Source organism: Fukomys damarensis, unplaced genomic scaffold, assembly GCF_012274545.1.
Source record: "Fukomys damarensis isolate Sample0158 unplaced genomic scaffold, DMR_v1.0_HiC HiC_scaffold_33, whole genome shotgun sequence".
In the NCBI taxonomy this organism is placed as follows: domain Eukaryota; kingdom Metazoa; phylum Chordata; class Mammalia; order Rodentia; family Bathyergidae; genus Fukomys; species Fukomys damarensis.
In genome coordinates this window covers 19418593-19444288 of record NW_022900945.1, presented here as the reverse complement: position 1 = coordinate 19444288, position 25696 = coordinate 19418593, and the positions used below count along the sequence as shown (strand labels likewise).

At 34.1% G+C, this 25696-nt stretch overlaps 1 protein-coding gene across 8 annotated transcripts in view; it reads left to right on the top strand.

The window, feature by feature from the left end:
• The window catches only part of Col24a1 (collagen type XXIV alpha 1 chain), a 304025-nt gene that overhangs the window by 120611 nt on the left and 157718 nt on the right, over window positions 1-25696 (top strand). For all 8 annotated transcript variants that reach the window (XM_019209372.2, XM_019209374.2, XM_019209375.2 and 5 more), the window contains 2 exons: window positions 128-181; window positions 3394-3438. In XM_019209372.2, coding sequence (XP_019064917.1) covers window positions 128-181; window positions 3394-3438 — 99 coding nt within the window. The remainder of the gene's footprint in view (window positions 1-127; window positions 182-3393; window positions 3439-25696) is intronic.

Below are 25696 nucleotides of genomic sequence, written 5' to 3'. Positions count from 1 at the left end.
AAGATATATTTATCAAATAATTTTGAAATATTTCATTTTGTAAGAATAGTTTATATTTCATAAACTTAGAAACTTTCAGAAATCAGAATGACTAAATATATCTACTTTTCTTCCTTTTATATTCTAGGGAAAACCAGGACAAAAGGGGTACACAGGTGAACCAGGACCAGAAGGCTTAAAGGTAAAGAACCTACCTTTATTAATAGTTTTAAAGTATAATTTTCAAAAGACCAAATTATGACTTTTGTACAAATAGGAAATGAGCACAAGTCAACTTAAAGGGAACTAGAAAGATTTAAAAGTGATTCCAAGAACAATTGAGAAGCTGTTTTTATATTTTTATTAAGATACTATTTAATAAAGAAATATTAGAATAAGATTTGTAGGGTAAATACAGAGCAACAGACCATAACTTTGGATTTTATCTATTCCACTGGTCAGATGTAACAAATACAATGCAATGTAGCAGTTTAATCAGCACAAAGGACTGAAAGAAACTAGTTTATAAGAGTGGCTAACTTTTTCAAATTGAATATTCATCCAAAACTTGAGTCACAACATTATTATTGAATTTTTTATAGTAAGCTTATCATTTTTGTGATGCTGGAATCTAAGGTCAATGAAATATGTGAAAGCATTTTTTTAATGTATCAGCATTTCTATCTGTGAATAAAATCATTCTCAAGCAATATGTGCACCTAAATCTTTCTCCAATTATATACAAAGACTCCAGAAAGCAGAAGCAAAATATTCATAAAGAGAAGGCTTAATAAAAACTCCTTTACTACAATTCATTATTGCGCTGCCAAATAGTCCTGGAAAATCCAACTGTGAGTTGCCATTCAGTCAAACTGGCAAGAAACTAAATCTCAGTCAAATTTGATATCCTGCCTTCTCTCTTGGAATCAAAGTATAACCTAGATCACGTTTTGTTACCCGGGAAATGGAGAAAATTCTTAATGTCTAATTAATTCTTTAATGTCACTGGAATTTGTGATTCACTGCATTGTGCAGCTATTAACTGAGGCCTGACAATCACTGGGGAAGCACTTGGGGGTTGGACCAGGGTCACCACTTTTCATAGAACCCTAGGATCTCTCTTCTTTCCCAAGGCCTGGGGAAGTATTTGTCTCTCTCCTCATCCTCAAAGGCAAGTTACTTCTTACCTTCAACCTCTGAAACTAAAGCAGGAATGCAAGTAATCTGCAAGTAACATCTGTTTTCTACCTGTTAGCACAGACCTCCTCTAAGACTAAATAAGGCAAAATGTTCCTCTTCTTTTTTGAAAAGGGTAACTTATGGGCAATGAAGGAATAATAATAATAGAAATTAATAACCTATATACTATTCCACCATGAAATTTTCTACAAAAGCTAATGAGCTATCTGTCAAAAAGTAGCTATTCAAACCTATTGCAATGCTTTACTCTTTAGCATTTATCTAAATACATATAGAAATTGAACAGAAAATAAACTTTGTAAACTTTTAATTTCAAAAGTGATTACATTAGATTTCAAATGTTTAAAATCAGTACTTTTCAATAGAAATATAATGTAAACTACAGATATAAGCCACATTGTAAAGTAAAAATAAATGGGTAAAATTAATTGCAATAATATAAAGTGTGACCAAAAAATACAATGAATGTTTAAACTGTGCAAGGCATGTTTCTCTTAATCCTTCTCGAAATACTCTTCCTCATTTCCAATATACTTATCCCATTTTTGCCACTTTCTGAAGTAGTTCTGGGAACCCTCTTTTGTATCTTTTCATGGCTGCCTCAGCGTCTTGATGCTTCAAAATGTTTATGGCAATTTCTATCAAATAAAACATTATAGTGTGTCTTCATCCACCTACCTCAGTGGATCTGGAACCTTGTGATTTCGGGCTCTTCCCCAAAGGCAAAAGGATCATGACAGGTAAACATTTTGAAATGATTCACAAGGCAGTCACAGCCCAATATAGACACTCGTGACAGAAGACTTCTAAGAACTGCGTTAGTGGCGAGAGCACTGAGAGAAGTGTATTTGAAGCAAGGAGGAGTATTTAGAGGGAGCAATGTGTCTTTTACTATAATAAATTTTAAGATTTAAATATAAATTTGTCATATATTTTATCATACCTCATTTAATCGAAGGAATAAAATATTATGTAATATACAAAAAATATTAAATTATGAATGAGATACTTTGTTTTCTTTTCTTGCACAAAGGTTTTGAAGTATGATGTGATTTTTACCCTTCTATTTCAATTCAAACCAGTTCATACTCAGAGCTATATGCCATTATTGGCTATGATTATTATTCAGTATATTAACATCTTATTGCTCAATAACACATTACAATTATTACCTTTTAGGAAGACATTTCTGTAAAATAACTATTTATTCCTGTTACATTCACTGTATGTGTTACCCTGAATTTAATCCTTCCATTAATATATACCTTGGCATAGGCCATTTCCTACCACTGAAAATGGCCTTTTCTTATCACTACTACAAGTATTTCTGATTTATCAAAGCCCACCTCATCTACTATTTCATAATTTGAATTCATTAATACTTGAATGTTTGAAAAGTAATGCCATGCATTTTACAAAACACTACCAACAGATGATAGGATAGCATACCGTAGTCAGATATATTAATATTCCTGCAGTGAATGAGTGTTCAGATTCATCAGAATAAATCAGGACTATAAATGAGTTAAATTAGGTATTGATGCCACAAAATTATATTAGGTCAAGTTCAACACCAAATGAGTTGTGAAAAGTCTTCAGTTTTCAGAGCTACTATTTGTCTAGATTGCCTCTGCTAGCTACTTCTGCTCACAGGGTGCCTGCCCCTGTGTCTTCCTTTAGTACTTACCTGGGACGTGTTTTCTCTTCTGCTGAGCAAATAGAGCATCCCTCTGGGTAAGGGATTTCTTTTTCTTTTCTTTTCTTTTCTTTTCTTTTTTCCTGTACCAGGATTGAACCCAGGACCTTTTGCTTGCAAAGCAGGCACAGTGCCACTGAGCTAAAAGGGATTTGTTTTTTTAAGAGCTTTATTTTTATTCTTAATATTTTTCATAGTACCTGCCATTCTGCTTTTTTAGAGGGTACAAATGAAATGTGTTTTTATTTTTTTGAATGTTATTTATAAATGTCCTTAAAGTGAATAAGAGTGATGAATGAGAGAGTGTAATTTAAGAAAATATGTTATTATCAGTTAAATGAAAATGTAGGGGTGGCCACATTTCACAGAAATACTCTGACAGAGTAATGACTAACAGAGATTCCCTTTACTTTTTCTAGGTTTTGACTAGGTAATGACATAAAAATGAAAACAGAAGCATTGCTATAAGTTTGTTGAAAAAACAATCATTTTTGGAATCCCTTATTCTTCGTTAACAGGGAGAAGTAGGAGATCAAGGAGATATTGGGAAAATTGGCGAAATAGTAAGTTTATTTTATGCTCTTATTTTCACTTTTTAAGTCATCTATAAGTATTTTAGAATCATGTTAACTATTATCTGTTTCTATAATCATGTTAGCAAGAATCAGAATAAATTTTATTCACTACAAATTTAAATTTTTTTTTGTAATGCTTCTATATAGAACCTACTACATTTAAGAGGAATGAGAAAAAACCCAGTCAATTATATGTTCATCCAACATACATTATATTTGTAATCTCAGGAGGATTCTTGTTTCTAATATTTACTATTGAGTTTTAGTTCTGACAACTTCAATATAAATTTGATCTGAGCAATCTTCATTATTAAAAATCTTATAAAGCAAGCTATTTTATACTTTGAAGATAATTTTTCCTAAGATTGGAAAGGTTGGGGTAAATAAAGAGGTAATTCACTGGAAAGTATAGTTTCTTTCTTCAAATGTAGTTTATGTTGCTTAAATTTCCTTGACTGTGCAAGTGCAAGGCTTGTTATATATGTTATATTTGATTCAGGTATAAAATAATTGCATTTTCTACAATGAGGAAATCCAGCAAAAATGTTTTCTTAACAAATAAACTTACACAATATATATAGAGTGGTAGATTGACACAAGTGAATTTATTTATAAGGTGCTAGCTTAACTTAAGGCAAGTGATATATAATTCATTAACATAAATGAGCAAATTCACTGTACCCTATCCTAATGATGATTTAAATAGATAAAAATTTTTACAAAATTGTTTTGTAAGTGTGGGTAATTAAACTATTATTAATCTTTGTTTTATAATGAAAATGTTCTGGTATTCTTATTCTTTCCATTGATTATTAGTAAAAAATAGAGGATGGTTTATGTCTTAACAGATCATTGCTACTCCCAGTAATTCCTGGGTGATATTTCATATTATGAAATTTCATTTAATTCTCAAACAGTTTTAAAAAATATATTTTGTTGTTCCAGCCTTTAAAAAGGGAATTGAATACACAAGAAATAACCACTTCGAAGTTATATAGCTAGTAAATTGCAGGCTAAAGTATAAAGCCAGAGTTTCAAATTGAAAATCCAAGTCTCTACATTATACCATGCTAGAATGTTTTAATATTTGTTGAACAACCAGTTGGTCTAGATATTATAGAGCTAGTTTAAGTATTAGACAAATTATTAAACAAAAGGATCTTTCTTACTTTGAGATCTAAGTATTGAAATAAAGCAATTTTTTTCAATTATTGCTTATGTTGAGTAAAATAAAAATATATAAAATTCCTAAAGAATATTTTGGGTTTTCTGTAATTTCCAACTTTTATATTATCTCATTATAGTTCATCTAGTCCAGAGTTTTGTCAAGAAGAGAATTCTTAGGGCCAGGGATTTGGCTCAGTGATTCCGCCACCTGCCTTGTAAGCACAAGGACCTGAGTTTGATCCCCAGTACCAAAAAGAAGAAGAGAATTCTTAAAGCTGGATATGGTGCACAGGCCTCTAATCCCAGCACTTGGAAAGCTGAAAGTAGAAGGATCACAATTTCAAGCCCAGCCTGGGCACCTTAGTGACTTAGCACAACCCTGCATTAAAATAACAAAATTTAAAAAGCTAGAAATGGAAAGACCCTGGTTTCAATCTCTAAAACCATAAAAGGGAAGAGGGAAGCGGAGAGGAAAGATGAAAAGATAAGATTGCATTTCATGATGTCAATCTTGTAATTAGCTCCTACTTAATCTTTATGATCATTTAATTGCCTTCAGTGGACCCCCTCCAGTTTTTTTCTGGATCTATACTAATTAGAACCAAATTTTTCATACATCATGCCAAGAATAGAAGAGTTATCTATATATTATATCTGCATACATCTTATAGTAATTTTCTTATACAAAGAATTGGTTCATATAAGCATGCCCTGAAGGGGCCTCTAATTTCAAAAGTGCCCTCTTATCTCTTTTATTCTAGTATTCCACTTTTTCTAAATAAATCTATAACTATCCCATTTTAATGAATAATTCTGTGTCTTAAACTGTCTAGGAAAAGATTCTTTGAAAAGCTATAAAGAAAAATAGAATATGCTTTTTTTCGGTATAGGCTGAGACCAGAATCAGGATCAGTACAGATATTCTAAGAGAAGAGCTATTGGTTTAACACAGGGAAGAATATTTTTTGGGGGAGGTGAAAATATTTTAATAAAATTTCTATGCTCACACAGACTCTTTCATAGAGTGATTCCAAACTTCGTCATTAGAACAATGATGCTTATCACTAGTCATGCATTCAGCAGACATTTGCTGATTGTACTGGTCACATTTGAATGTATGATCCTCTTCCTGAAACTTGAACTCCGTGGGGAGTTGACAGACAGTAACTAATCACATGATGTAGCAAGTGTGATGTAGTCTATAACAGAAAGCATAAAAGGCTATGACAAAAGTGCCAGATTCAGGTCAGGAGATGATAAAAGGCTGTTTTGAGGAAATGACATGTGCGTCACAACCATAAAGAATAGCACATATCAGGGAAGAGCGTGGAGGACGAACATTCTGGGAATATACAGTGAAACGTATTTCTCACTTTTGCTACTTACTTTCCTGTGGGAAAATTGCTTCAGTTCTCTAACTTTCTTTTTTCAGCAGGAAAGGGAGGAGAATAATGGTGGAATTTCTTATTAAACACGATAATGCACATAGAGCACTTGGCACAGCACCGGTCACAGAGTAAACACCTGATCTCAGTAGCTGCTGCTGTGCTGGAGGAGGTGGTTTCCATTTTTCCTTTTCTCATATTTCTTCTTTCCCCTTCCTTCCTTTCCCCTACCCTTCCAGCTTCCCCTACTCCTTTAGCCCTTTTCTTCCTATTACACAATATGAATTATACATTTTGACCCTTACTTACTTACACTTTTAGTTTTTCATACCAGAGAAACTACTCACTATTTATACATGTGTGTCCCATTTATTTCACTTAAGTATCTCAGCAATGTGTAACCATTTAGCTATAAATATTTCTAGTTTCTCATTCTTTCTGGATGATATTACTCCATTTTATAGAAAAACCACATCTTCTTTATTCAGTCTCCAGTTGATGGGAGACTGAATTGGGCTGTTTCCAAGTTTTAGCTATTACAAAGTGTGCCACTATAAATATGGGTGCATGTATGTCACTATGATATGACTCTTTTAATTCTTTTTGAAAGAAACCCAGCAGAGGGATAGCTGGGTCACATGGGACCTCTAACCCTAGTTCTTTAAGGTATCTCCATATTGATTTCCACAGTGGTTGCACCAGTCTGCACTCCCACCAGTGGAGAAGGATTCCTTTCTCCCCATGATCCTGCCAGCGTTTGTTACTGGTTGATTTCTTGATAGCAGCCATTCTTTCTGGGGTGAGGTGGAATCTCAGTGTTGTTTTCTCCAATGACCACTGTGATGCTGAACATTTTTTCATATATGTATTTGCTGCTTTTACTTCTTTGCCTGAGAAATGTCTTTTCATTTCAGATGCCCATTTTTGAATTGAGTTTTTATATTTGTGGGGGCCTGATTGTTTTGAGTTCTTTATATATTCTAGATAGTAGACCTTTGTCTCAGGAACAGCTGGTAAAAATTTATTCCCCCATTGTGGGTTGTCTCAGCTCTGCTGGTGGTTTCTCTTGCAGTGCAGGAGCTTTTTAAAAAAATGACATCCCAGTTGTTGCTTCTTTGTGCTAGTTCCCATGCTACTGAAGATTTGTTCATATAGTCTTTCCCTATGCCAGTGTCTTAGAGAGTTCTACCTAACTTATCTTCCAGTAAGTTTAGTGTTTCTGTTTTAATATTTAGATCTTTAAAATGTGATAATGATCTTTATTATGTTTTTTATTGTTAATAACATTGAATACCATGCAGACATTTTCCTATAACAGGAAACTGAAGATATCTTTGGGAAACAATCAACAGTAACTCCTCAGATCGTCAAATGGCTTGTTATTTTAAATATAAAATGTGGATATTTTTTCACAAGGTGTCCTTGATTATATTAAGCTTTGGTTGCCACATTTCTGCTCACTTGAAATGATTCATATAATTATTCTATAATCTGACTACATTGATTTATCTCTTCAAATATAACCCAATTTATTTGATTTTACCTCATTTTTTCATTATCTATTTAGCAAGATTTTTGGAGCAATGTACCACATCCTCCCTGTTTTACTTCCTCCTACTTGGAATGTTAATGCTGAATGATGTGCTAAATGACTTGAACAGATAGAAAGATGAAGATAGGCTACAGATAATCCGCAAAATCAAGCAATCAATTTTCATTGCAAAATCTGTACAATCAAAAACCTTCTGATGGTTGATCCCAAGCTGGATTGTAATCAGTTTGTTCAAAACCAAAGAGAGGTTATGAAATCAGAGAGGAAAAGAAAAAAGAAAAGAATCTATTTATTGAAAATCTACAAATGTTCCTGTTCTCATTCTATAAATGAGGAGACTGAAACTTGTTGAAATTATATAATGTCCAAATTCCTACAGCCAGCAAGCCACAGATCTGGATTTCAAATTCAAGATTTCTATATCCAGTTCCAAGGCTCTCTTCTCTGCATCAAATAATTTTCAATTTGTCCTGCCATTAAATGGAACCTTGAAATACATCCTTGGGGTTAGGAAGTTTTGATTTAATGATTAGGAAGACTTGAAAAATGAACAAAATAAGGGTTTACTCAGTAATATCTGAAGCCAAAATGGGCTATTTAATTTTTAAAATATTGTCAAATGCTATCAGTTTTTAGGAATTATGGAAACAATGTATTTATAATGGAAATGGGAAAGATCTGTAAGGAAAAGAAAAATATTTTAGAAGTGCTCGCCGTAAAATCTCACTTGACATAGTGGTTAGTTTTGCCGCTCTCAAGTAGAATTACCACGCATTTAGTTTGATATTAGTTGATATTAGTTTTACTTTTTTAATGAGTTTCATTTTTTTTTCTTTCACTGAGAGTAAAACACTAGTTTTAGGGGAACCTACTTTAATCATCATAAGAAGCCATATTTCCTCGAGAGAAAAGACAGAAGGTGGAGGGACCATTTCATCAAACAGGAAAAACTAAAGTAAAACTCTTCTAACTGTCCCTAAATAGGTTTCTAGTCTCAGTGCCATTATCTTTAAAAAATATCATCACTCTCCACTGTGTTTAAGCTGTACCTCTATAACACAGATGAAATAAAAATGTAGGAAAATAATACTTATTCCTACTTTATATAACTTACTTTGAATATATCATTAAACTCTCATAAAGACCATGGGAAGTAATAATAATTATTAGGTTTTAGAAAAGTTAAAGAAATTGTCCAGTCAGGTAGTGTAGTAGCAAAGCTGGGACTACAAAAGAGATATTTCTAACTTTTCCATACTATTCTTCATCATTTAACTATAAGCTGAAGATTTCCAACAGGATTCCTAACACATACCTGCTGTCTTACTATTACTACATAAGGTTGCCACATTATAGTTTGAAAAACATTTTTAAATTAATTTTATTGGTACATTTTAGGTATAAAATATAATGACATTCATCACTGGAGATTTGAACTTTTACATACTACATCTTGATTCTTATTTTTTTCCCCATTCCCCTGCCCTACCTTCAACCCCTCCACCCCTCTCTATTTACAAAAACTTTGATTCCATTTTTTAATTTTCTCATATTAATTCCATTCCCTTCTTTCCTTTAGCCTACTCCTCCCACGTCTTCTTCCCCGTAATCAAAATGTGTTACAATTATTATGTCTTAGGATCATGTGTTAGATATTTATCATTTTTTAAACATATAGCCAGCATCATTTACCTGCAGGCCATCCTGCCAATTTTGTGTTAAAGTCACACTATGGTGAGTATATAATACCCACATTTGTTCCTTAGGAGTATTTCTATTGATGAATTATTAATTTTAATTTTATGACTTTGATTATATTAAAAAATGAGTACTTAACAGGAAAGATATTAAAAAATAAAGCATTAAAATTTTTATTTTATTGAATGTTTATTATAAAAAGCATCAAATTTTTCAACATTGACTATTTTTGATGTACACAGTCTAAAAAATAACAACAGAAATAAATTCCTATATGAACTACAATGAAAATACCAGTAGAACTCTACAAGAATAGTCTTTAATTATCACACCTAAGGCAGTTTGAACACATGACAACAGCACATTCCATACACATGGATTGCTTACAATGACAGCACATGTGTTTTGCTTTCTGGCTCTTTTTATAGGATATTGATCTCTCACTGGTCTTGCTGTTTTGTCATGAGGTTATTATATTAAATATTAATAAAGTATTAAATTCTTAACATATATGACACATTTAGAATAGACATCAATTTTCACATCAGCTGTGCACTTGCTTACAAGGTAACATCAGAAATAAATTCCTATATGAAATACAATAAAAATACCAATAGAACTCTACAACAAAAACAACCTTCACTTCAACTGTCACACGCAAGGCAGTCTTCACATGTGACAAATGCATGCTCCATGCACATCTCAAACTGACAGCACATGTGCTCAGCTTTCCTTTCCTGTGAGGCAGGCAATTCTTGTCACCTCTCTTGTCTTCCTCTTTTATCAGGAACTTCTTACTATACTGTACAATATGAACTTAGCAGAAAATAAGATAGCAATAAAATAAAATATCAAATATTTAATGAGTGCTTAGAATAGACATCAACGTCTTCTTTTTTAAAACATTTCTTTATCCATTCATCTATTTTTTAAATATATTTTTATTGGTACTTCTTAGTTATACAATTCAGTTGCATTCATCATTGGGATCTTGTACCTTTATATGACGTATCTTGGTTTGTATTTTTTCCCTATTCCCCTAGTCTCCCTTCCCCACTCTACCCTCCCCTATTTACAAAGACTTTGTTTCCATTTTTTTCCTTTTCGTTATTTTTTCTTTTCTCTTCTTACTTTTCCCCTACCCCTCCCATTTCCCCTACACCTTTAGACGTTCCTATTACACAATATCAATTATAAATTTTGAGCCTTATTTAAACTTTTAGTTTACACCAGAGAAACTATGCAGTATTTAAACGTGTATTAATTTCACTTAAGAGCATGTCCTCAATGTGTATCCACTTAGCTATAAATGTCTCTAGTTTTTTTTTTCTCATTGAATTTATTGGTACATTTTAGGTATACAGTACAGTTACATGAATGACTGTAATTTCTCATTCTTTATGGCTGAGTAGTATTCCATTTTATACAAAAACCACATCTTCTTTATTCAGTCTCCAATGGATGGGCAAATGAGCTGTTTACAAGTTTTAGCTATTACAAACAGTGCCGCTATAAACATGGGTGTGCATATATCACTGTGATATAATTCTTTTGGAAAGATACTCAGCAGAGAGATGGCTGGGTCAAATGGGACCTCTAATCCTAGTTCTCTGAGGTGTCTCCATATTGATTTCCACAGTGGTTGCACCAGTCCGCACTCCCACCAACAATGGAGAAGGGTTCCTTTCTCCCCACAACACCGCCAACATTTGTTATTGGTCAGTTTTCTGATAGCCGCCATTCTTTCTGGAGTGAGGTGGAATCTCAGTGTTGATTTCATCTGCATCTCTCCAATGACCACTGTGATGTTGAACATTTCTTCATATATTTATTTGCTGCTTTTACTTCTTTGCCTGAGGAATGCCTGTTCATTTCAGATGCCCATTTTTAATTGTCTTTATATTTTGGGGGCCTGATTGTTTTGAGTTTTTTATATATTCTAGATAGTAGAACTTTGTCTTAGGAACAACTGGTAAAAGTTTTTCCCCATACTGTAGGTTGTCTCTTAGCTCTATTGGTGGTTTCTCTTGCAGTTCAGAACTTTATAAAAAGATGAGATCCCAGTTGTTGATTCTTTGTGCTACTCACCGTGCTACTGAAGATTTGTTCATAAAGTCTTTTCCTATGCCAATGACTATAAGAGTTCTACCTAGCTTATCTTCCAACAAGTTTAGTGTTTCTGTTTTAATATTTAGATCTTTAATCCACTTGGATTTTAGTTTAGTTCATGGTGAAAGGTAAGGGTCTAGTTTTAATATCTGGCAAGTTGAAATCCAGTTTTTCCGACACCATTTATTAAAGAGGCTATCTTTCCTCCAGCAAGTATAGTTGGCTCCTTTGTCAAAGATGAGGTAGCTGAATATACCTGGAGTTGCTTCTGCATCTTCTAATCTATTACACTGATCCTCAGCTCTATTTCTTTGCCAGTACCAGGCTGTTTTTATCACAGTAACTTTGTAGTATAGTTTCAAGTTGGGGACTTTAATGCCTCCTGCCATGACTCTGTTGCCTAGAATGGCTTTTGCTATTCTAGGTTTCTTCTGGTTCCAAATGAATCTTTGAATTATTTTCTCATCCTGTGAAATACACTGTTGGAATTTCAGCTGTGATTTACTGAAACTGTGTAGCAGTTTTGGAAGTATGGCCACTTTTACTATGTTGATTCTTCCTACCCAGCAACAAGGGATGTTCCATTTTCTTATATCCTCTTTGATCTCTTTTTTCAGAGTGTTGTAGTTCTTAGTGTAGAGGTTTTTTGCTTCCTTTGTTAGATTGATTCCTGGTTTCATTTTTTGGGATGCTATTGTGAAAGGGATTGTTTACCTAATTTTCTCACAATGAGTCTGTTATTTTTGCACAAGAAGGCTATTGCTTTTTGAGTGTTTACATTGTATCCAACTACTCCACTGAATCTGTCAATTAAGTCTAGAAATGTTTTGGCAGAGTTTTGTTGGTCTTCTATGTAGAGTATCATATCGTCATCAAAAAATGATAGTTTATCTTCTTCCTTCCCTGTCTTTATTGCTTTTATTTTGTTCTCTTGTGTAATTACTGTGGCTAATGTTTCCAAAACTATATCGAATAGGAGTGGTGATAGGGGACATCCTTGTCTTGTTCCTCATTTAGTGTGAAGGTTTCCAGTTTTTACCAGTTAGTATGATGTTCACTGTTGGCTTTTCATAGATAGCTTTTATCAAGTTGAGATAAAGACCATCTATTCCAATTTTCTGCAGTTTTTTTTTTATCATGAATGGGTGCTGAATTTTGTCCAGTGTTGTTTCTGCATCTATTAAGATGATCATATGGTTTTTATCTTTGACTCTGTTAATATAATGTATTATATTTATTGATTTATTCATGTTGAACCATCCTTGCATCCCTGGGATAAATCCTACTTGGTCAGGGTGTATGATGGTCTTGATGACCCTCTATATTCTGTTTGCCAGTATTGAGGATTTTTGCATCTATGTTCATTAGGGTGATTGACCTGTTGTTCTCTTTTTGGGTTAGGTCTTTCCCTGGTTTTGGAATCAAAGTAACACTTGCTTTCAGACATCAACATTTTCACATCAGCAGTTTACTTGCTTACAAAATCTAAAAGATAATATCAGAAATAAAAACCTATGGGAACTACAATATAAATATAAACCAAAGTCTACTGTAGCAATAACCTTTGCTTCAGTGTCAAACCTAAGGTCATCTTCACACATGAAACCTGCATGTTCCATATACAAGTATGGCTTACACTGACAGCATGTATGCTTTGTTTTCCTGTCCTTTTTTGTAGGGCACAGTTCACATCTTTTTGGTTTTCCTGTCATCATCGTAGGTCATCATGATGCTAACCCTGCCTATTCACCTGTCAGCTCACCAGTGCGATCTACAATGTTTTTGTGTAGCTCCCTCGGCCAAAACATATTATTTTTCCTCTGCTGTAAATGATTTCTTATGAGTTCCAGTCCCAGTTCTCTTAAGAAAATTTCTCCATGGTATTTTGTACTTGTTATTTTCTTTGTAAACTACCAAACTATTTATGCCACATATATTTAGGATCAAGTAAAACACAACCATTGGCCAATGCTTTGTGTTTCAAGTGGCATAATAGTTGCCATATAACTCATCAACTACATCTATTCTGCTTTTGTTTATGTTGTAGATAGTTACCATCTCAGGTTTCCCTATCAGTATTTCCATCATGGTGCAATGTTGACATCAGCAGTACCACTTTGTTTTTCTTGGCCATATACAAGGCCAATTTCATATCTTTCTGAAATCCGAAGATTATACTATACAATTCTCTGTTTTGAAATTGGACCATATCATTTGGAATTTCTGCTTTGTTCCTGTGTATAGTTCCTACATTGGTGAACTTGTGCTTTGTTAGCAAAAGTAACATTAATCAGAAATGGATGATCCAACTGTCAAACGTTACATTCTGATTAATTTGAGAGATGAGAGCAACAAGTCTGTTCACATCATTTGGTTTATTACTATATGAATAAGGACCTGGTGGCTGAGTTCTAGGATAAATTCTAAATTGAAAATATAGTATATCTTTTCATCTACAAGGGCATAAATTTCTATAGTTTTTTTGTTTGTTTGTTTGTTTGTTTGTTGGTACCAGGGATTGAACTTGGGTCCTTGCCCTTGTGAGGCAGGCGGTGGAACCACTGAGCTAAATCCCTGACCCTCTGTGCAGTATTTTGAAGGCTCCTTTGGTATATATTGCCTAAAGGTAGAGCAACCATGAAATACTGCAAGAAGTTCATCAATAGTCCTGTATTCATGTGGTGTGTAAATAACTTGACAATTACCCACAAATCTCTCAAAGAATGGATAGTAGCAAAATTATCAGTTATTTTTCTTTTTTGGAGGGTGGTTTTTATCATCAAGCCTCAGGCAATTTTGAAGGAAACCAAATCTTAGTGTCATTGTTATTTTACAAACCTCATGATCATGTCATACGCTTTTCCATAGGTCTTTTACATACCTGAGATTACTATAAGAAAGCCCTGCTAAGTACAGCAGACCTATGAATGCTTTCAGTTCAGCTAGTGAGGTGTAATGATAAATACATTTTTGAGTATGGCTATCTGTGCATACAGAACATTTTTCTTGTATTTCAGCGTGTGCATATTTGTAACATCTCATCTGTTACAAACAATTTCCAATACTGCATAGCAGTGCTAGTATTCCATGCAGTAGGTTTCACCCCTACCAAGATCCTCATTATCATTTTGGACCCAGTTCTCAAAATGCATCATTCCATTTGGTTACATGACCATTTCATACCATTTTGATTAGTCAGATATGCATTCGCATTACTGTTTTCTTCATCATCTGAATCAAGGAGGTATTTCCCATGTCTGAATTGGTTGATTCTTGCTTTATTTCACTGTCACAGGAACTTTGGCTCACATGGCCAACATTAAAATTACTATAATCTTAATTATCCATAAATGACTCACCTCATGATTCTCTTCAGACCTCCTGCAAAACTGGAAACATTGTACTACATTGAGCTATTTCTACTAGAAGAATCAAAAGGCAACTGTTTGTAAGAATGATGTGGGTACATTTTACTCCCCTTGATGATAAAGGGAACACATGCAAAAACTGTTACATGGAGTGCTGTGTGGGTAAAAATCCTGGTTTGACATTTTTGTATTTGTGCACACACCTTGAAGTTAGTTGTACTAAGTGGGAGAACACAAAGATTGCTTTCTGCATCCCCCAGGCATACACCCAGCTATTATTATGCTAATGTACAAATTTACCATAGAAAAGTGTGGAATAGATTTTGTGACCCAATGTTATGCCCTAAAAGAGCCATAGTGATTATTTTCTTTAGATTGCTATGTCTGCAAAAGTGTAGAAAATTCAAAAGGAGTTTGAATAAGTGGCCTTAAAAGGGACGATACAGAAAGTGTGTGCAAGTATCAGTGGATATGAACAGAGGCGATGTATAACATTACAATTCCAGGTAAACTGCAAAGAAGTGAGTTTTTTTTCATTAAATTTATTGGTACTTTTTAGGTCTACAGTACAGTTACATTCATCATCGGGATCTTGTACCTTTACATGATGTATCTTGGTTCTTATTTTTCCCCCTACCCCTGCCTTCATTCCCTCTACTCTTCCCTATTTACAAAGACTTTGTTTCCATTTTTTCCTTTTTTCATATTTTTTCCTTTCCCTTCTTTCCTTTCCCCTACTTCTCCCACTTCCCCTACTCCTTTAGCCCTTTTCTTCCTATTTCACATTATCAAATACACAATTTGAACTTTATTTACACTTTTAGTTTTTCACACCAGAGAAGCTATTTGGTATTTACACACGTGTATCCTATTTATTTCACTTAAGACCTCTAGACTTAATTGATAAATTCAAAGTAGCTGGATACAAGGTCAACACTCAAAAATCAATAGCCTTGTACACAAATAACAGACTCACTGAGAGAGCAATTAGGGAAATAATTCCTTTCACAATAGCATCCAAAAAATGAAACATCAATGACTCAGTCTAATGAAGGAAGCAACAGACCTTTACATTGAAAACTAAAGCACTCTGAAAAAAAGAGATCATAGAGGATATAAGAAAATGGAAAGACATCCCTTGCTTCAGTGTAGAAAGATGAACATAGTGAAAATAGCCATACTTTCAAAACTGCTGTACAGATTCAGTGCAATCCTGATTAAAATTCCAACAGTATATTAGAATGAAAAAAAAATACAAAAATTCCATTTGGAACCAGAAGAAACCTAGAATAGCAAAAGCCATTCTAGGCATCAGAGTCATGACAGGGGGTATTACAATCCCCAATTTGAAACTACACTACAAAGCCACTATGCTAAAAACAGCATGGTACTGGCAAGGAAACAGACCCAAGGATCAGTGGAATAGATTAAAAGATACAGAAACAACTCCAGATAAACTCAGCTACCTCATCTTTGACAAAGGAGCCAACCATCCTCGCTGGAGGAAAGATAGCCTCTTCAATGAATTGTGTTGGAAAGAAGTGAGTTTTAAAGGACAGTCCTACTAAGTCACCATTCTCTGATAACTAGATATGGAAAACCCCAAAGTGTACTTTTGCTTTATAAGTGAGTTGCCAATAGTTTTCTAATTGCAAACAAATGGAATTTATCTTAGAAAATGAAATCATCAAATTTCACATATATGAGGTACTTAACAAAGGTATAAAGATTTCTAGGTCCTTTGGGCTATTAGATATACTATCTTGTATTTCTAACAGTTGTGGCATCTCTTTTTAAACAGCAAAGTGAATTACTAGAAAAATAACAAATTACTGTATTAGCTGTGACCCTATAGTACTTTTTTTTTCTACAGCTATAAACGTTAAATAGTAGCTGGGAGTGATGGTATAAGCCTGTGATCCCAGCACTTTGGAAGGCTGAGGCAGGAGGATCACAAGTTCTAGCTCAGCCTGGGTAACAAATATAACAAGACCCTGTCTCAAAATAAAAAGAAGTGTTGGGGATAAAACTTAGTGCACAGTCACTGGGTTCAATCCCTATACTGATAAAAAAGAAAGAAAAGAAAAGAAAAGAAAAGAAAAGAAAAGAAAAGAAAAGAAAAGAAAAGAAGTGAAAGGGCATAAAAGACTAAGAAAATTCTTCATATGACAAAATCAAAAGAACTTTCAAAGTAACAAGAGGTAAATTCATATTAAATTATACATTAGTGCTTAGTAAAGAGAAAGAAAAAACTGAAAAAATTTACATGATTATAATATAAATGCAAAAAGACAATTTATATCCAGAGGTAAATAAGTGATACTCATGATTCTGTGCTATAAGATAGAAACACAGAAGTGATTGAAAGCCAAGGACACCTTGTACATATAAAGCTTTATATGTATCATTTTATATTCAGTTTATTATTTGTTTTTATCCTTACTAAATATATACTATTACTATAATGATTAAAATGTAAAATATTTCATGAAAAGGAATAAGATCTAGCATCCCCATAATGATATAGGAAATAAGATATTTATCATATATGCCTTCTTAAAAAGTTATAAGTAATAGTCAAATAATTTTTTAGGGAAAGACAGCAAGATTGTAGAATAGGAATCCCCATCTGTCATTCCCATACAGAAACATCAATTTGAAAGACTATCCACTCACACAAATACTTTCACAAGAGGAAAACTATTTTATTTGCTATTCCTACTTCTTTGTCTGAGAAATGTCTATTTATTTCAGTTGCCCATTTTTTTGTATTGGGTCTTTAAATTTGGAGGGGGGTATGATTTTTTAAAGTTCTTTATATATTCTAGATAGTAGACCTTTATCTGAGGAACAGCTGGTAAAAATTTTCTCCTACATTGTGGAAAATGTTCAACATCACTGGTCATTCAAGAGATTCCACCTCACCCCAGAAAGAATGGCTGCTATTATGAAATCAACCAATAACAAATGCTGGCAGGGCTGTGGGGAAAAAGGAACCCTGCTCTACTGCTGGTGGGAGTGCAGACTGATGCAACCACTGTAGAAATCAGTATGGAGATAACTAAGACAACTAGGATTAAAGGTCCCATTTGACCCAGGTATTCCTCTGCTGGGTGTCTTCCCAAAAGAATTAAAAGAATCACACCACAATGACATATGTGTACCCATGTTCATAGAGGCACAGTTTGTAATGGCTAAAACTTGGAAACAGCCTAATTGCCCATCAACTGGAGACTAGATAAAGTGTGTGTGTGTGTGTGTGTGTGTGTGTGTGTGTGTGTGTTTTATAAAATGGAGTACTTCTACTCAGTCATAAAGAATGAGAAATTAGGGAGGGCAGAGGTAAGGGGAAAAAATGAGAATCAAGACTTGCCATGTAAAGGTACATGATCCCAACAATGAATGTAACTGTACTGTATCCCTAAAATGTACCAATAAACTCAATAAAATTAAAAAAAAAATTAAAAAAGAATGAGAAATTAGAGACATTTATAGCTAAATGGTTGCACATTGAGGCCATACTCTTAAGTTAAATAAATAGGACATACAAGTGTATAAATACTGAACAGTTTCTCTGGTGTGAGAAACTGAAAGTGCAAATAAGGATCAAAATGTATAATAGATAATGTGAAATATGAAGAAAATGTGCTAAAGGGAAGGGGAGAGGTAGGGAAAAGGAAAGAAGGGAATGGAATCAACATAAGAAAATGAAAATGGAAGCACTCTTTGTAAATAGAGAGGTATGGAGGGGCTGAGGTAGGGCAGGGGAATGCGGGGAAATAAGAATCAAGATACAGTATATAAAGTTACAAATCTCCACTTGTGAATGTCATTATATTGTATACCTAAAATGTACCAATAAAATTAACTTTAAAAAAAAGAAAACTAGGTGACAGAACTTGGTATTTTTTTCATAGCATAGTAATGAGAATAAATGCATTGAAGAGGGTAAGAAGATAGTTTTACGTTATTCATAGCATTTCTCTCCAAACCTCAGGCAGCACAGTGTGAAAAGAGATAGTCTAATAAGGAAAAGAGAGAGGAAATAAGTACAGCCTTTGCTTTGAATCCCAATACCAAACCTGCACCTAAGCAGACTTCTGTGGCCTCTAACTCCAGGCTGGTACCTGTGGCTGAGCCTCCACACTTGCCCTAGCAGTAAGTAGTAACCTATAATTCTGCAAGGCTGATGCAACCCACAGTCTGTGGCCTTAGGCTCTAGAGAAACTCTAGGGGCAAGCAGACCTCAGCAACCAGCCAGCTTTTTGTATACTCCCTGGCAATGTACTAGCCTCAGCTGTCATTTACTTCAGCCTGGTACTATGCCAGTCACAGTAACCCTAGCTTTAGGGGCCACACAGCGTATTAAAAAGAAAATTGTGGTAACGTTAAAAATATAGAATATGGGATGAGGCGTGAAGTAAAAATATACAGGGTTGTTTTGTTTATAAAAATGTTTAAATTTTTTAAAATTATTTACACATCAATAAAAATGGCAAACATTTCTAAAAATGTTTTTATGCTCAGGATATGTACAATGAAGAATATATTGTTCCTTCCTAAGGGAAGATAAAGGATGGACTGATGATGGTAGGCATCAGCTTACAGGTGATGTTTTGGGCCACCTGTTTATACTACCACTCCTACAGAAGGTGATGGCTCAATTTTGATCTGAGGATAGCTAGTGAAAAAAAAATTTGGTTTGAAATTTTAAAATATTGAAGACCTATATAACCAATATACCGAATTTTGATACTTAAGGATTACAAACATTATAGACCAGGAATTGGCAAACTTGTCTGAAAAAAGCCAGGCAGTATATATTTTAGACTTTCAGGCTACATGGTCTCTGTCAGAACTACTCAGCTATGCTGTGGTAGGATGAAAGCAGCCGTAGACAATACATAAATGAATGAGCCTAGCTCTGATCCCAGTGAAATTTTATTTATGAAAATATATAACTGGAAGGATTTAGCTTGCAGACTATAGTTTGTCTTTTCCTGTTCTAGAAAGTTGTACTTTATTTGGGACGTGCCTGTTTTTATTGAGTCTCCTGTATGTGCTTCATTAGCCTTTTATTGTTAACAAAAAGAACTATACACGAATGTGATTTCTTCAAATCTTACTTTCAAATCAGAAAACATTCAGATTAGCAAGCAGATTGTGCTGCCACCATTCACTGATTTTGCATACTGATTTGCCTTTATATGGATACCACATGTGTATCCAGAGTACTCTATTGGAATTTTTCATTATTCCTAACAAACAGTTAATCTTACCAGGAAATATTTTTGAGAACAATGAAACTGCTCTTTGTCTATGTTACTAAAAACATTTCTATGGACCTTAGACATATTTTATAAGTCTTTAAGGATCAAAGCATTTCCACATAGTTTCAGTGCATTTTGCTTTGTTTATTTTGAAAAGGTTGTCAGGGAATGATGTATAATTTTATATTTCCTATTAGGGTGAAATATTTTTCTTTTGCTCTTTGCCCTTTGTTTACAAAATGACTCTTCTTTAATGTTTTACTAAGCAGTCTAATAGGAACTGCCACAGCATTTTTTGGTCCCAAAATATATTAACACTCCTCCTTCGGCTGTAGGAAAAATAAGTGAAATCTGGATTTCTTTTTAACCATAAACATAGTCCCCCTTGTGTGGTATAGAAAACTTAATACATCTACAGTAGAACCTTTTCATATTTAGATACAAATGGAAAGACAGTAGTAGCTGAGAAACAAGGTGTAGATATTAGATTTTTTCTGATAACAAATCTTGGAAAACTCTATGTTACCCCTCTATGTCATTAATGCCTTGAGAAGTGAAATCAGTTTGCTGTCATTAAAATCAAGAAAGATCTAGATGATACAGCCTCCTCCAAAAACAATGCAAGAGTATGGGACACAGTAAATAATAAGTGGGGATACAAGGCGGTTAAAGCTTTAAGAATATAGATTGTGAGAACTTTTTACCCTGACTTATAAGAACTTCCACAGTATATCGCTTACCTCTCTATGCAATTGCTATTTTCCATACCTCCTTAACTTCTTCCCTATGAGCTGGCATATCAGGCCACTTAGTATTAATTAAACATAACCTAACCATTTATTTATGTCTTTGTCATAAGCTGTTTTTACCACCTCTAAAAATCTTTACTTTCACACTCCCATTACCTGCCAAGCATCAATTTTCAAGACTTATCTCAAATCACCTGCTCAATAAAGAACTCTTTTGTAGTCTCCCTGCGCAATTCAATGCAGTTTCTTCCTTTGAGCCCTTCAGCATTTTATTTATATCATTATCGTCCTTAGCATATTGTGCTTTATATCACAGTTACTTATTTTTCTTTTTTAAGACAGTCTTACTGTGTGGCCCAGGCTGACCTCATATTTGAGTTCCTCTCTCTTCAGTCTCCCAAGCAGCTCAGATTACTGCCTCTCATTTACTTTTTTACTTGAACTATCTCTACCGAAAACTCTCCCACTGCAATAAGTTGTACATTTAAAGTGTGTCTTGAATGGAGATAAGAGATGAAGGACATTTGCTAATACATTTGACACTGAGAATAAATTTAAAGTTGCTTTAATGTGGTTAAGTTTGACAACATGGCAGATGCTTGTGAGGCAGCTGGAATGTGGAAAGGCATTTCAGAGGAAACAAGAGCATGAGAACAAAACATGGAAGCCTGAAAGGATCTGACATGCTCACATAACTGTTGGAAGCAGTTCAGATGGGCAAAAAATAAATAAATAAAAAGCTAAAGCACAATGGACCATAGCTTTCCTGGCTCCCACTACTTACCTACTTCCTGGCTCACAAATACCTATTTTTCTCCCACATGTCATCTTGAGTATCAATTCTGTATTTTATAAGTGATATTCTATATGTTATTGTATTCTGTATCTGTATCTGATACATAGAAGTCCACTATTTAGTACCCTGATTTATTATATATCTTTCCTCTATTAGATGTGAAGTCTTTTGAAGACCAGGGTTTGCAAAGAAAAAACTAAATCATGAAATGTAGCTTCTGTTTAAGAAACCAATAACAGATCCAAAATCTAAAAACTTCCTTGATCTACAATTTTCCATAAAGTTAAAAGCTGTGATTTCACCTCTCCTCCAAATCCGGTCCGTCTCCTTTCAGAATTTTCTGTAATTAGCTCACTTCTACAGTGACTGAGTGTTGAAAGCTCAGCATTTTCTATAGATTCCTCTCGTCCATTGCACTTATTTTAATGAATTACTTTCACAGTTGTAAGTTCTCACTTGTAATATGTTTTGTATTTCTCTCTCTCTCTTTCTCTTTTTTTTGTTTTTTTTTTTTTTTGTTTTTTTTTTTGGTACGCGGGATCAAACTCAGGACCTTGCGCTTACAAGGCAGGCTGCAGAACCACTGAGCTAATTGCCCGGCCCCTGTATCCATTCTTAACAACATTAATCACTGGCTTTTGAGAATCACAGTATTCAACAGATATTTGGTTTGCTTTTTTTTTTTTTTTTAGCATCGGGGATTGAACTCAGGACCTTATGGTCAAAAAGGAGGCAGGTGCTGTGTCACTGAGCTAAATCCCTGGCCCTCCATAGATATTTATTAGATACCATTTATTTGTCAGACTAGATGCTACAGACAAAAGGTTAAAAAAAGTTTTTTCTTTTCATGTGTTAATTGGGAAACAGGTGAAAAACAGTTAGGATACAATATTGTATGACTATAAGAAAAGATACAGTATTCTGTGTGAGGGAAACAGAAGATTCTGATGAGGAGTTAGCACTTGAGCTGTCCCTTGAATAATGTGGAGCAGTTTTCCTAAATATGATCAAAGCCTTAGGCAGAATTCTATATATAGGAGGAAGGTTGAGAATCAAGAAGGGACCACCGTATACTGAATTGCTATTAGTTGTGTAGCACTGGGTCAAACAGGAGAAAGGATCCTGTGGGAAAGGAAAGGAGAGAGAAATATAGTCTGTGCATGTAAACAGTGATAAAATAATGAACATCCCTGTATAAATACCATTCACAGTTATTCATATTTCATTCTGTAGGCAGTAAGAAGATGTTGAACTCACAGAATGCTGTAAAACAAGTTTGTTGTAAAACAGTCATACAAACCACTTGGAAATACCATGATGGCTGCAAGATAGGGATGAACTGGAGATAGAGATAAATTTCAAAGTTATTGCAATATATTAGAGGGGGTGAAGGGAGGGCAGGGGTATGGGGAAAAATTAAGAACCAAGATCTGCCATGTAAAGGTACAAGATCGCAGTGATGAATGTAACTGTACAGTATACTTTAAAAAGTACCAATAAACTCCATAAGATTAAAAAAACTTATATGGTAGATAGCTCCTCAGTGAAAGGGAATCATAATAGTAACAGTTTTAATGCCTTAAAATATCCAAGCAAGCTTCATGAAAATCTTAAGGCTTAAATTAGCCTCTAAATGATAAAAAGAGATTTCAGATGCCCATCTTTGGATTGGTTCTTTAAATTTTGGAGGCCTGATTTTTTAAAGTTCTTTATATATATTCTAGATAGTAGGCCTTTGTCTAAGGAACACCTGGTAAAAATGCACAATAGATAATGTGAAATAGAAAAGGGGAAAGGGAAGTGGAAAGAACAGGGGAAAGGAAAGAAGGGAATGGAGTTAACATGAGAAACTGAAAACATGGAAACAAAGTCTTTGTAAATACAGAGGGGTTCAGGGGTTGGAGGGAGGGCAAGAGAATGGGGAAAAAATAAGAACCAAGATAGATTACGTAAAGGTACAAATCTCCAATGATGAATTATATTGTACACCTAAAATGTACCAATAAAATTAATTTTAAATATTTAAAAAATAAAAAGATTGATATTTTCATGGAGAGATATGTCAAACTTCACAGAGAAATAGATACCTTAGCATTACAAAAAAGTGATGGAGGGAATAAACTATTATGAAAATATCAATTTAAAAAGAAATACAATGGCCTGTGAGGGAACCACAGTGGAATAAATTCTGATGGCAGAAATTTAAACTCACATAACTTCACATTTCCTGCCATCAGAAAATGCTATAGAGTGCCATATTCTATAAAACTTCTGGGATGGAGAAAAGTTTGGTACAAATATGCATAGATTCCCTTACAGAGCAACAAGAAGATTTTGTGCCAACAGCCCCTTGGATTCCCTATAATGTGAAAATTCCAGTATAGCTGTATGTCAGTATTGCCAAGGGCATTACTCATAGGCAAGATGATAACAGGGGTCATCAAATCCATTCTCTGCTTTTAGAAGTGGGATAATAAAGCTAAAATTGGTTTGATGATTTGCTGCAGAATGAAAGGTCTAAAATGGAGCACCAGTCTTTAGTAATCCAACATGCAATGCTGTTATTTTCCTTATTCTTAGGTAGAGAGATGTTGGGTGAAACTGAGAATGTTGGGAGGTTTTAGCCAGTAGATTTTGTTACACTAATTTTGTCTTTAGACAGAATGCACAAAAATTACAGTTCCTATACGGTCTGCATGAAAGAAATACAGAATGTAACACTTTATATGTAAAAATATATTGTGTGCTTATAATCATATACTCTCTATGAACAAGTCTGCTATTTGTTAGAGACTTAGGATAACTGCATTTAAAATTTTTTGCAACCCAAGTGTTACCACAGGAGGATTTCTCTTCTCGTCCAATTTACTTTTATTTTTTAATACCTGAATTCCAGCCAAGATAGGTTTTAGCCTATATTGATATTCATATTATCACCTTTGATTTATTACCAAGAGACTCATTCAAAAGGCCAACTATGTGAACAACATTAGCAGGCAAATTTAGTGAAGGGAATACAGCAGAAGTTACCTTTCCATTCTTGAGTTTCCCATAACATAAGTGTGAGTGAAAGCATCTGTTGAGTGGACATTCCAGGCATAGCCTCTTGATCACTGCCAGACTTTCCTGGGGCAAAGTTTCATTCTGAACTTTCATTCCATGACTGCATGTTTGAGCTACAAGAACTAGAGAACTGTCAGAGGCTGAAATTTCTATGTGGATATCAAGCAGACCATTCAGTTATATCTTATAGGAAAACTTATGTATTTAAATGTCAAGGGCCTGAAGTGGCGAAACTGTAACCTCAAAGTAGATTGTCCAATCAGGAACCTCTAAAATAACAGTGTTTGTCTACATTCTAAATTTAACTGAAGTATAAAACGTCATATATTACTTAACGAGCCCAGCATTATGTGCTCAAATATGTTTGTTAATAAATATATTTCTTTTATGATAATTTTATACTTTTTAAAGTTTTAATGAATACAGGATTACTATACTACTGTTCTTCCTCCCCCCCCACCTTTTTTTTTGAGACAGGGTCTCACTATGTAGTTGAGACTGACCTGGAACTCACTATGTAGCCCAGGCTGGTCTTGAACTCACAGTGATCCTCCTGCCTCAGCCTCCCTAGTGCTGGGATTATAGGCATGTGCCACCACATCCAGTTTATACTATTGTTTTTTCTTCAATTGTTAACCAGTATTTGTAGTTTACCTTCCTGTTTTGAAAACTTAAATTATTAAGACAAATTGTACAGATTCTTAGTTTCAAGACTAACCCAGTGATTGCATAATCATTATTTTTATACACTTATATGACTATTTCATGAAATATTGAAGACTTTGCATCTCATGTTAAATACTGCATATGACTTAGCATAATAATTATGCTGCATTGTTTCTTTGCTTGGCTTATTTGAATTGCTGAGGCATTAAGTACTGGTGTAGTAAAATTCTCTAAGTATATAAAAAAAAGCACATCTTACATAAAGGAGAAAAAGTAGACTGAAAGCAAATTTTTGCAAAGTAAGCCAAATAGCCCAGAAATCAAATTATAATAAGCTATAATTTTTATTGCCAAAGGGTCTTCAGTTTTTGGTAAGCTATAAAAACTTCCATTCCTAACCAATCATCAGGAAAAAAGATGTAA